The 13371-nt window shown below is 38.5% G+C and overlaps 1 protein-coding gene across 7 annotated transcripts in view; it reads left to right on the top strand.

Annotated features, from left to right (window-relative positions):
- LOC127567540 (septin-11) overlaps window positions 1–13371 on the top strand; it is a 70206-nt gene that overhangs the window by 33518 nt on the left and 23317 nt on the right. For all 7 annotated transcript variants that reach the window (XR_007955902.1, XM_052010555.1, XM_052010554.1 and 4 more), the window contains exons 3-6: window positions 4356–4551; window positions 5601–5787; window positions 11727–11888; window positions 12450–12546. Coding sequence is in view for 6 of the 7 variants with exons in the window: in XM_052010555.1 (XP_051866515.1) it covers window positions 4356–4551; window positions 5601–5787; window positions 11727–11888; window positions 12450–12546 (642 nt within the window). In the remaining variant the exon portion in view is untranslated. The remainder of the gene's footprint in view (window positions 1–4355; window positions 4552–5600; window positions 5788–11726; window positions 11889–12449; window positions 12547–13371) is intronic.

Genomic DNA, 13371 nt, shown 5'->3' with positions numbered 1-13371 from the left:
GCAAATTTTAAGATTGAAGAACCAAAAAATAGTCCAAAAAAGTTGGGATTCTGACTTGTAATTTAGGTTTCTATAGCCTTTTATCAACAAAGGGTTTTCAATGGGACACACAAGATTCATATTACAAGATTCGTTCCTATTTGGTGGGCCTTTTTGTGTGGTAGCTTGTATGTTCAGTGTGAAGAGTTATGGGCTGTGGTGTGCTTCTGGGCTACCAACAGCAAACAAGCCTGTATGAAATTCATTTATCCACTTTTACTGAAGGGGTAAATTGGTTTATTATTGCCACATGTACAGAGGTATGGATCACAACTTGACCATGATCCATACAAATCCATACAGATCACTTCATCACATCAGTACGTCAAGGTAGTACAAGGGAAAAGCAATAACAGAATGCAGAATATAGCGTTACAGTTACAGAGAAAGTGCAGTGCAGACAAAAAGGTGCAAGGCTGTGACAAGAGAGATTGTGAGGTCAAGAGTCCATCTTATTGTCCAAGAGGTCTGTTCAATAGTCTTGTACAGCAGGATAGAAGCTACTTGGTAGTACATGCTTTCAGACTTCTGAAAATGGTTAACCCCAAGATAAAATTCACAACAATATGTATTAAGATTTTAAAGTTGGTTTGTTAGTTGACTATCTACATAACAATGCAGCTGCTAAGAATGACTCTTAAGAATCCATTATGGCTGTTCTCCTGCCTCACAACTACTTTTGTTATCATCGTCAATGCTGCATGATGTACAAAGCTTTCCATCCTGACTAATTTGAATGGATCTGCTATGGAGGAAAAATGGCCACACCTGGAGAAATTCTGGTTCCATACAATTTAGTCTCTGTTTAAGGGCAGGTCCTAAGAGTAGATGATAGAAGCTAGGTAAGTGCATACATCAAAATGGGAATGTGTGAGAGACTGTGATCAAGTTAAACAATTGTTGTACATATTGCTGACTAGTCAAAGTTGTGTCTGTAGCAACGCTTTTAACCCCATACACTAAATTATTTGGGGGGGGGGTGGGAAAAACTTTGTACATTCTTGCACATAAAAATGCACTATATATTTGTGTAACAAACATCTATCTCTGCAAGCATGAAATTTCCATTTTTTTCTATTGCTTTCTATCCTTTCTTTTTACCAACAAATAATAAAAAGGATAAGTTGCACATGTGTATATACTGTGCAAATGAGTTTAGGGATAATGTACTCAACAATGGCATCAGGAAGTTAGATGGCTAAGGAAGCACATCAGTGCCTCTATTTCCTCAGAAGGCTAAGGAAATTCAGCATGTACCCAATGGCCCTCACCAGTTTTTTACAGATGCACCTTAGAAAGTATCCTATATGGATGTATTGCAGCTTGGTATGGTAACTCCTCTGCCCAAGATGGCAAGAAATTACAGAGTGTTGAGAACTCAGCCCAGTCTATGATGAAATTCAACCTCCCCTTCATTGATTCTATCTACACTTCCCACTGCCTCGGGAAAGCAGCCAACGTAATCAAGGACCCCTCCCGCCCTAGTCATTCTCTCTTCTACCCCTTACATCAGGCAGAAGATACAAAAGCTTGAACACATACCATCAGGTTCAATGACAGCTTCTATCCCACTGTTTTAAGGCTCTTGAACAATAAAGAATATACAATAAAGTTGAACTCTTGATCTCTCAATCTTCCTCATTGTGGCCTTTGTACTTGTCTTCCTGCACTGCCTCTGTAACTGTAACACTGTATTCTGTTTATTTCCCCCATTTGTATTACCTCGATGTACTTGTGCATGTAATGAACTGTCTGGATGGCATGCAAACAAAAGCTTTTCACTGTATCTCAATACATGTGACAACAATAAACCAGTTACCAACTCAGTTTTTATTTGCTTAATTTTGAAATCCAGATGCAAATAACTGCATTTCCAGTTGTTCATTGGTCCATATGTTTTAAAAAAAATCCCCAAAAAGGCACTGAAAAATTTGCAGAAGTTGTCAGGGTGGTTCACAGGTGACTTGGAAACTATTTGGAGTTCACAAGATCATAAGACAAAGGAGCAGAAGTAGGCCATTCGGCCCATTGAGTCTGCTCTGTGAGCTAAACTAAAACTATTCCTATCTAGCCCCAATTTCCGGCCTTATCTCCATATCCCTTGATACCTTGACTAATTAGATACCTATCAATCTCCTCCTTAAATGCCCCCAATGATCAGGCCTCCACAGCTGTATGTGGCAAAGAATTCCATAAATTCACTACCCTCTGGCTAGAGAAATTTCTCCTCATTTCTGTTTTAAACCGGTACCCTCTAATTCTAAGACTGTGCCCTCTAGTCCTGGACTCACCCACCAGGGGAAACAGCTTAGCCACATCTACTCTGTCCAGTCCTTTCAACATTCTAAATGTCTCTATGAGGTCCCCTCTCATTTTTCTGTACTCCAGTGTGTACAGTCCAAGAGCCGACAAACGCTCATCATGTGCAAGCCCTTTCATTCTGGGAATCATCTTCGTAAATCTCCTTTGAATCCTCCCCAACGTCAGCACATCCTTCCTAAGATATGGGGCCCAAAACTTCACACAGTATTCCAAATGAGCCCTCACCAGTGCCCCATAGAGCCTCATCAACACTTCCTTACTTTTATACGTTATACCTCTTGAAATGAATGCCAACGTAGCATTTGCTTTTTTTTTCCGCTGATCCGACCTGGTGGTTAACCTTTAGGGTATCCTGCACAAGAACCCCCAAGTTCCTTTGCACTTCTGTACTTTGAATTTTCTCCCCATCTAGATAATAATCTGCCCATTTATTTCTTTTTCCAAAGTGTACAACCGCACATTTCTCAACATTGAATCTCATCTGCCCTTTCTTTGCCCATACTCCTAAACTATCTAAGTCTCTCTGAAACCTTCCTGCTTCTTCAATACTCCCTACTCCTCCACTTATCTTGGTGTCATCTGCAAACTTAGTCACAAAACCATTTATTTCATAATCCAAATCATTGATGTACAATGTAAAAAGAAGCGGCCCCAACACCGACCCCTGTGGAACACCACTGGTAACCGGCAGCTAACCAGAACAGGATCCTTTTATTCCCAACCTTTGCTTTCTGCCAACCAGCCAATGCTCCACCCATTCTAATATCCTTCCTGTAATTCCATGAGCTTTCGTCTTATTAATCAGCCTCTTGTGTGGCACCTTGTCGAAGGCCTTTTGAAAGTCTAAATACACAACATCCACAGCCTCTCCCTTATCCCACCCTACCTGAGATTTCCTCAAAAAAACTCCAATAGGTTGGTCAGGCAGGATCTTCCCTTCATGAAACCATGCTGGCTTGGACCTATCTTGCCTTGCACCTCTAGGTATTCCATAACCTCATCCTTGAGGATCGATTCCAATAACTTTCCAACCACCGATGTCAGACTAATAGGTCTGTAATTTCCTTTATGCTGCCTCCCACCTTTCTTATACAGCGGAACTACATTTGCGACCCTCCAGTCCTCTGGAACCATGCCGGAGTCTATTGATACCTGGAAAATTATCACCAATGCCTCCAATCTCTAAAGCCACCTCCTTCAGAACCTGAGGGTGCACTTCATCCGGTCCGGGAGACTTATCTGTCTTTAGTCCATTTAGCTTCCCAAGCACCTTCTCTCTAGTAATCTTGACTAAACTCAGTTCTATCCCCTGAGACCCCTGACTATCAGGTATTGCTGATGTCCTCCACAGTGAAGACCGATGCAAAATACTCATTTAGTTCCTCTGCCATCTCTTTGTTATCCATTATAATCTCTCCTGCACCGTTTTCAATTGGTCCTATATCAACCCGTGTCTCTCTTTTACTCTTCATATATTTAAAAAAAACTCTTAGTATCCTTTTGAATGTTATCTGCCAACTTCCTTTCATAATTCATCTTTTCTTTCCTAATGACCTTCTTAGTTTCTTTCTGTAAGTTTTTAAAAGTTTCCCAGTCTTCTGTTTTCCCACCAATTTTTGCTTCCTTGTATGCCCTCCCTTTTGCTTTTATTTTAGCTTTAACCTCTCTCGTTGAACTAATATAACTAAAAATGAGAGCCATGTGTTATACCGTGATGCACTTAACTGTAAAGCAAAACAATAAGTACCAGAATGTTTGGAACTGAGCCATTCATTGAACCTTAATGTGGAGTCTGTTTCGACACTTGTGGTCATCTCTTTTTAAGTGTATGGAGGAAGGTGGTAATTGATTCAATAACTGAGTTTTCATGTATGTAATACTTTCAAAATATATATTTCTCTTGCTGTTTCACTAATAATAGGTCCAAGAATAAAGTTGGAAGAATTAACTGAGGAATATGGTATACTTACTTTTGTATCTTTTACATCTTTCAGGTGAAACTGGTATTGGTAAATCAACGTTAATGGACACATTGTTCAATACTAAATTTGAAAATGCACAAGCATCCCACAACGAACCCGGAGTCCGGTTAAAATCTCGCAGTTATGAATTACAGGAGAGTAATGTACGGCTAAAGCTGACCATTGTAGATACAGTGGGTTTTGGGGATCAGATAAACAAGGAAGACAGGTAAGAATTTTTAAATATGAGTAGTTGTAATTGAAGATAAAACCTCAGATATGCAGGTTGGTTATCCTGATGGTTTCACCCTTCCAGTACCTTTATCCAAGTGGCCATTCAGCATGTCTGAACACACATAATGAGTATCAGCTGGAGAGCAGTATGCTCTAATATTGTCCTCTCTTGTGCTCCTTGCTTTCCAGATGTAAGCTGTGTAATTGAGATGTTAGCAGCTGAAATGGTTATATGAGGAATAAATTGGCCTACCTAATCCCAATATCTTTTTTTCAAGACCCCCTTGCTAAAGTTGTGATGTTAACAAATTGGTGACATATTGGAAAGTTGTTGAAAGATTATATAATTGCTGTGAGAAAAGGAAAGATCTATGGTTAAGGTTATTCTAACATCATGCTGTCTCATCTTGATGCATTTAACTGGGAAATTTAGCATTTCTAACATGTTGGGTTGTGGAGCATTTGATTCAGGGTTGTTTGTTTTTTTAACCTGTGTTCCTTACAGATTTGTCAGAATGGGTTAGTCTTTGGATTGGGTCTCTTGATCAAAAAGCAGAAAAGTGAAATTAAAATTGGTCTGGCAATTGAATGAATGAGCAACAAGTTTAGATGTTTGTTAAAGAATATACTTTTCATATAATCTATGATTAAACTGAAAAATAATTCTTGCCACGTATACTTTGGATAATTGTGATTCATAACCAGAAAAAGAGAGTGGTTATATGATGCAAATGTGCCTTGCTAGTAAAATGCTCTATCCACAAAAGTTATTGAGGATTTGCAAATCATAGTTCTGTGACAGTAATTGGCCCTTGGAAATGTACAAGAAGAAATTAAATGTTACGAGCAAATTATTCCATGATAAAGGCCAATAATATGGTCATTTTCTTAATTAAGGTTAATTGTCATTTGGGTGTAACATTTTAATTTTTTTTACATCAACCATGGTTCTACATGTTTTGAGCTGGCTTGGTATGTTTGTCAGGTAATTATATCTTAGAAAAGATTTTCCTTTTATCTCTAATACTGGATATTTGATTCCAGCTACAAGCCTATTGTTGAATACATTGATGCACAGTTCGAAGCATACCTTCAGGAAGAATTGAAGATAAAGCGTTCCTTCTACAATTATCACGACACCAGAATTCATACTTGTCTGTACTTCATTGCACCAACGGGACACTCACTAAAGTCTCTTGATCTTGTTACCATGAAAAAATTAGACAGCAAGGTAATTACTTTTCTTTTTTTTTCAATATATAAATTGCCAAATCTCCAGATAAAATGTTGCAGTTTCTGAAAGTATCAAGAATTGTTGAAATTGCCCTTCATTTATTAGCTATGCTGATGTGAACTATAGGACCTTGATTCTTAGTTTGTTTCTGTTTTTTTAAAATATCTTGGAACATTGAACATTTGTGTTCTATATGTTTGACTCCTATAGAAGTGCTGTTATGACCTGTAGTCTGTTTCCTTTCAATTCATTCACATGGCTGAGTCCTTGAATAAAAATAATTAAGTGTGTGTAACAAAAAAATAAAACTAGTCCATTGCTTCAGTTATCATTTAAATGTTATCACAACAGCATGTTACATTGCAGTACAAACCTAATCAAAAAAACTGCCCATTCAGATCATCTTAGATTTTTTAAATTATACAACTGTTGAATTAAAAAAAAATGCCTTTTTAAAGTTTTTATCAACTCATCTACTCCTGAAGCTAAGATCCATGTCTTGGTTACCTCCCTTGACTTGTCTATTCTATACAATTCGTGGCATCCATCATTAAGGGCCCTCACCACCTGGGGCATGCCCTCTTCTAGTTACTACCATTGGGGATGAGGTGCAGGAGCCTCAAGACCCACACTCAACGTTTCTGAACAGTACATGAACCCATGAACACTACCTTGTTATTCCTCTTTTGCACTATTTATTTACTTTTGTAACTTATAGTAATTTTTATGTCTTTGTCTTGCACTGTACTGCTGCTACAAAAGAACAAATTTTACGACATATGTCAGTGATAATAAACCTGATTCTGATTCAACCTTCCACTTTTTACCCATTGTAACAACTTCCCAAAAGAAATGTTGCCTTTAAATAATCAAGACCTCAAAGTCATTCAGACTAACTGACTTTATTGTTACAACCCCAAGTTACTTTGAGGTTACAGATATTACCTTATCTCGGATGGCCAGTCCTCACAGGTTTCCTATGCAGTGCATGTGTTGATGTTGTTTGAAGCTCTGATTCTCTGACTTTGAGAGCTTTTGACCACATTCATACAGTCAAACAGGCTGATGCAAACAAGCCAGTGGGCCCAAGCTCTCTGTTTCTGTCTCTTTTGATCTCTCCAGTGAACCCAAGTTTCACACACTTCACTTGTTGTATGCTTGTTTATTCCTTTTAAACAATGTTGGTGTCTATCTGGCCATTTCCTGTCAAATCCAATCATGCTAGACATTTGGTTAGTAAATGTGTCAACTTTATCTTCTCTCAGTACCATTTGTTCAGTTCAGTTTCACTGGCTCTACAGTTCTTCTCTCACAAAGACCATTACTTGATTAGGTAATATACTGCACTTCTCTCAGTAACTAGAGTTTTAACAATCAATGTGGAGAGTATATTAAATAATACTAACATACTAAATCATATACATGTATGTGGACATCCCAAGTACTGCTATATTATTACACCATGAACTTGCTGAAATCTCTGCTCAACTCTGACAGTGTCCTATACGCATCACCCTTGTGCTTACTGAGCCATAGTGGCTCTTGCTCTGGCTATATCCCTGTCTTTAAAATTCTCATCCATGTTTTAAAATTTTTCCATGGCCTTGCCCCTCCTTATGTGTTACCTCCATCAACCCTGCAAGATCAGTGTTGGTCTTCAAATTGTTACCTCGTATACACCCTAATTTAGGTCACCCTGCTGAAGCAGCCTAGGCCCGAGTTGTGGCATTCCCTCTCTAAACAATGTTTTGGGATGTTCCTTTAAAATCCCATTTCTTACCTGTTTTTGGCGATCATGCTAATAACCAGATCTCCTAAAATGCCAGTCAGTCTTGCAGCCACACTATTGCCTTTGCCTCTCCATTGCCTTTGCCAAACTCCCATTGGGTGTCAACCTTAAAGGCTTGCCCCCAACTGACAGACAGACTGATGAAATAAAATTCTTAGCCTTGGTAAATAAAGGAAAAAAGCACTAAGTAGGACTGTGGATAAAGGTTGATGTACAAAGTGTACTTTGAGCAAAATTTGTTTTGGGGTAGTTTGGAGCATTCTTTCTTACAAAATCCTTCAGGAACATGCCTCAATAATGCCACATTTCGCTAGAGTATGCTACACTGACTGAATTGTGCCTTGGTAGAACCACACCCCATTAATACTGCACCTCGAACCACATCCTAAAAGTGCTATAAACTCTGTTGGATCATATTTCAGTAGTGCTGTAGTATACTCTGTTGGAACTATACCTTTGAACCATACCCCAGCAATAACATATTTCTGTGGAATCGTATCCCAGTGGAACCATTATTCTTACAATTCTGTTAGGGAGTAGAATCGTGTGAAACTAGTGCCAAACTTCAACACACAATTGTGCAATCAAGCAGGAAATAAAATAGTTATGCAGCTGTAGAAACTGAGTTGGCACGGCTGTGGAGAGTTTTTTACTTGGGCTTTGGGCCAGTTTAGGCAAAACAAGCCGAAATTTACTCCTGCTTAGCTCTTGAGACAGGATTGGAGAACAAAGTACCATTCAGGTGTGGTGTTCCTTGTGATTATACAGACTGTCAGACCTGAAGGCAGTATCTGGGATAGGGAAGCTAATCATTAATACATAACATAAGTTAATGTCTTCAGGAGCAAGAAGAAAGAAAAGCTGAGAGGAAAGACTTCTTCTGTGTGAGAAAGAGAGAGAGAGAGTGCTTCAGTCAGGCTTTGGTTAGACTACACAACTGAAATACTTTCCACTGACCCATGAGATGGTATTAAATTTTTAGTCCATGATCCCACTTGTCATTTAAAAAAAAATTTAGTCTTCAGATTTTCCCCGCACTTTGATCCTTGGGCGACTGCATCAAGCTATTTGTTTGCTGCTTTGCCAGAATCACTGGAAGGGGGACTGTGCACTGATGCAAGAGCTAGAATCAGCTGGAATGCTGAGCTCAGTGCCACAGTGAGGGGTGGACTGAATCGGGCCTGGCAAAACTGTAGGGTTGACAGCTCATAGGCAGAGTTACTGACATTTGGTGGTAAGTGCCCTACCTGTAAAACTGCAGGTCCGATGATGTGGCTTGGTGTCAACTTGATGTTCCTGTGAAGCATTTTCAAGGTTTCACTGATTTCATAGGATTCATTTTCTAAATATGGTTTTGCAGTTCATTGAAAAATAAAAATGACATCCCTATGGAAAAACTAGTTGCACCACTGATTTTTAACACTCGGCAGGCAATATGACAATCTTGGGTAATGGCTTTTGTGGAATGTAAATGTTTCTTTCATGAAATTTTGTGTCATTCAAGTTCATAATCACAGAAGATGCAGTGTCTACCATGTCATTAGTAAGAACATACAGTTATCTTGATGATGGGATTCTTCAAATGAACCCTATTCTTGTATGGTTAGACTGGAGGCACAGTAGAACTCTCGAACATTCACACTTTTTTTCCAAATGTTTCTCTCTCTCTTGCTCCTTCATTTTGGAAAAAGACACGTTCAACAAGGTTATTGCTGAGTAAAGAAAGTGTTTGATGGTGAAGGGGGTCACTTGGCAATGACTCTGCATTGAAGTTTTGCATTGCTGGTGTACATTGGGGGTTGCAGGTAATCTATCATTCTGCTTAGGCCCTAATTATGTGTAGTGTGAATTAGCAACATGGGATCAGCACCTGTTCTTAACCTTTTAAAAATCATTTGGATCAATAGAAGAAAATTAGCCCCTAACGTCTGAGTTTCATAAACATTGATTTTTCCTTTTCACTGATTCTTTCCAGGCCCTCAAGTGGCCAGGACTCTTGTAACTTCCAGCAGCTTGCATCCTCTGATCTTTCCGTTTGAACCAGCTGGCATTTGGCCAATTTCTACTGTTTGCCAAGGCTTTGGCCTTTACTTCTCTGGTTGCTGGAACTCTCTTTCCCTCTTATATATCTGCCTGCTTTAACAAACCCCTTAAAATCTTTTCCATCAGATTTTGGTCAAGTACTGTAACCCTTTTGAAATCTAAAGCCATGCTAAAATGAATAAAATTCAATTTTATACTCGTACAGCACTTACCCACTGACCCTACACCGACCATCAACCAGCCATCTACACTAATACCATTACGTTCTCCTCATGTTCTTATCAACTCCCCACCCCAGATTCTACTACTCACCTACACACTAGGGGCAATTTATAGTAGCCAGTTAATCTACCAACCTGCATGTCTTCAGGAAGTGGAAAGAAACTAGAGGAAATGGATGTGGTCATGGGGGAGCATGCAAACTCCACACAAACAGCACCAGAGGTCAGGATTGAACCTAGTTTACTGGAAGTAAAGCAGCAGCTCTATGAACTGTGTCACTTTGCCAAAGAATTTCAGTCTATCCTTTTGTCATTTCCTGGATTTGACTTGTCCACTTTTCTCATGCCACACCTTTTGGGTGGACTGTATTATTGTCTTTGCAGCAAATAGTAATGAGCTCCTTGTCCCTTTTGTCTCCAAAGGAAACAATTATTTCACGTTTATGTATTTGAAAAAAACTGATTCTTTTGTGAGTGGGTTTTGTGTGGAGTTTGCACATTCTCCATGCGGATATCCCCAGGTGCTCTGGTTTCCTCCCAAAACCGTGGCTTGTTAGATTAATCGGCCACTGTAAATTACCCCCAGTGTGTAGGTGAGTGGTAGAATCTGGGGGTGGGGGTGGGGGGAGATAATGAGAATGTGGGGAGAATAAAATGAGATTGGTGAAGGATTAGAGTAAATGGGTGCTTGATGGCTGGCTTGACTTGGTGGGCTGAAGGACCTGTTTCTGTGCTGTATGACTCTGATTATAAGATATTCAAAAAGTAAGCTTTCCAACCATCCTATTGCAAATAAATTAACGGAAAATGGCCTTTTCCTTAACAGAGACTTTATTTTCTGGAACTGTAGATTCAAATAAGGAATTAGCTTAATGTAGTGGAATAGTGCTACTTCCTCTTGCAAATCTTTCTGTATTGAATGCAGTACCATAGCTGTTCCTCTTTGCTTGTAAGTATTATTGAAAATGTTCTGCTTGAAAGGAAGCAGCAAAATTTATTTTGCATGTTAAGGGATCTGAGGGAATATTTCTTGGAAGTTTGTATTGTTTTAATTGTGCAAAATATCTGCCTGTTTTGGGTCTTGATTCACACTGGATTTACTGCATTATCACAGATAGAAGCAGCTCATCATCTGGATTGCTCCACAATTTGGGTAGAAACCATCCATTTGTGAGTGCCAGTTCTCTTGCAGCCTATCCTGGAAATCTGGCTGTAGAACTTCAAACTTCTGGAGAAATGCTTGTGTGGGTTTGAAAGTACATTTGAAACTAAAGGTTGATTTTTGTTTCGAACCCACAAATGGAATTCATATCATGCTTTTGTTGAAAATGAGGAAGGAGAAAGAAAATGGCAAATATCCCACTATGACACGTTGGAATTCTTGAACCTTGTGAATTTAGCCACTGTTCAAATTCTTTGTTGGTCAAACATAATATGTCAATCTCTTAAGTATAGTAATAGCCAATTTCAAAAGAGAATTTGCAATGATTGGAAAGACATGAGGAACTACCTGCTTTTAGTCATTGGTCACCTCCATCAGAAGTGAGAGTTTTGATCAAAAACAAGCTGCCTTTGTGTGCATGTTTACAGGTAATATTGTTGAGGGGAGAACTGGAGGCAGCGAAGAGGGCCTTTGTATATGGTTATCTTTCATGGATCAAATATATTGTAATGTGCTATTAACTTGAGTGAAAGTGGGTTAATGATGCAACTACTCATCAGTTCAACATTAATCAGGAATTGGTGTAATTTTAATTTAGTTCTTTAGCTTTATTTTGCAGCAATTATAAGTTGCACTTAAAACATGGAAGAAAGTTATTATGCAGTTGTAAGGATGTGATCTTTGCACAAACAAAAGCCAATAATTTTCTCTATTTTTGCAGGTGAATATAGTACCCATCATTGCCAAAGCTGACACAATCTCAAAGAGTGAACTACATAAATTCAAGATCAAAATCATGAGTGAATTGGTCAGTAATGGTGTGCAGATTTACCAGTTCCCAACGGATGATGAAACTGTTGCAGAAATCAATTCAACAATGAATGTAGGTTGTAATTACTAATAGAATATTTTTGCATCTAACATTTAATTTTTCTTTGTATTGACTTCATAGGAGCTATAACTTTTGCACCAAATATGATCTGAAGAAATTGTTGGCTATGTTTTACTTCCGTGCCACCTCCCTCTTTGCCTGCTTAACTTGTCTGTTTTAATTTCGTATCTCTTGGGACATCCTAGTTATAGGTCTTTACTACCAAATCCTGAGGGCATATATAGTTTCAAGTGCATGGGTGTAGTTGTCTGGTTGAGATGAGCATTAATAACTCAATTCCTTTTATCTATTTCTCTAAGTGTTTTGTGTATTGTAATTGTAAAATATCTTTAAGCATTGATTTATAAATATATTTGGCACATCAGAATTGGGCATTGCAGTATTATCCTTTTGGATTATATTTTTCCTTAACCATTCCTTCTGCTTGAAAACCATACAGTTTTGAAGAAAGTATATCTAAATCGAGGGCAGTCACAGTGAAGTGCGTTACTGTCATTGGTTCCCTTGTAGGTTGATTCAGGAAGAGCTCACTTCCATTTTTGTTCTCTACAGGGCCATCTTCCATTTGCTGTTGTTGGCAGCACTGAAGAAATAAAGATTGGGAATAAAATGGCAAAAGCTCGACAATATCCTTGGGGAATAGTACAGGGTATGTCTGAATAGGAAGATGCATTTAGCTACCCTTGGGTTTCTTGTCAACAACAGCGGAAAGGGCAATTGCAAACTTGAGTAATTTTCTTAGTAATACTTGTAGCAAAACAAACTCTCGCTATCATTATTTGTAATTGCATAGAGAACTTTAACCAATTTGATATGTTTTTTTTAAAAAAATTAACATTTTTATTACTGCTAGAAATAAACAAATTCTGGATCCGATGGAATGGGTTGGTTGGAGCATCATTTATGGTGTACCAGTTGCCACTGTGTTCCCCACACAACTGAATGCATATAGAAATATTGCAAATTTAAGGAGAGTAATTACTTGATTACACATACGTATGTCTGCTGGTTTTGGGTTCTCCAGTTTTATTTGCCACTTGAGGAAAAATTACTCTAGCAAGGACTCTGAGCTTCTGTCCAAAAACCTGCTGATTACGTTTTTATCTGTGAATGTGGTAAAATGTTGAACTTAGTGAAAGCATCAAATTCTTAATTTTTGTTTTGGAGAGAGCTTTAAATGGTGTAAAATAGTATTTCAGGCTTTTTCTTCATTGTGATGTCCAGTGATAAAGTCTGTAGAGCTTTGTAGTGGCCAGGATATTGGGTCGAACAGCCTTCCTCTTCTGAACTGGAATGTTTAACATCTAGTTAATACAACAATAATTCCTTAGATCACTTGATGCTGGAAAGGTCCTTTTTTTAAGATCTGGTGGTTTTACAAAGTTGCATAGTGAATCAACACTACCCTCTTTTCAGCTCCATAAACTGGCCTGAAAATATGTCTGAAAACTTTCCATGGTTGTAGCAAGCTTCA

This window comes from Pristis pectinata, chromosome 2 (genome assembly GCF_009764475.1).
Source record: "Pristis pectinata isolate sPriPec2 chromosome 2, sPriPec2.1.pri, whole genome shotgun sequence".
Taxonomy (NCBI): domain Eukaryota; kingdom Metazoa; phylum Chordata; class Chondrichthyes; order Rhinopristiformes; family Pristidae; genus Pristis; species Pristis pectinata.
The sequence above is the reverse complement of the archived record's forward strand: the minus strand, read 5'-3'. Positions and strand labels throughout refer to the sequence as shown.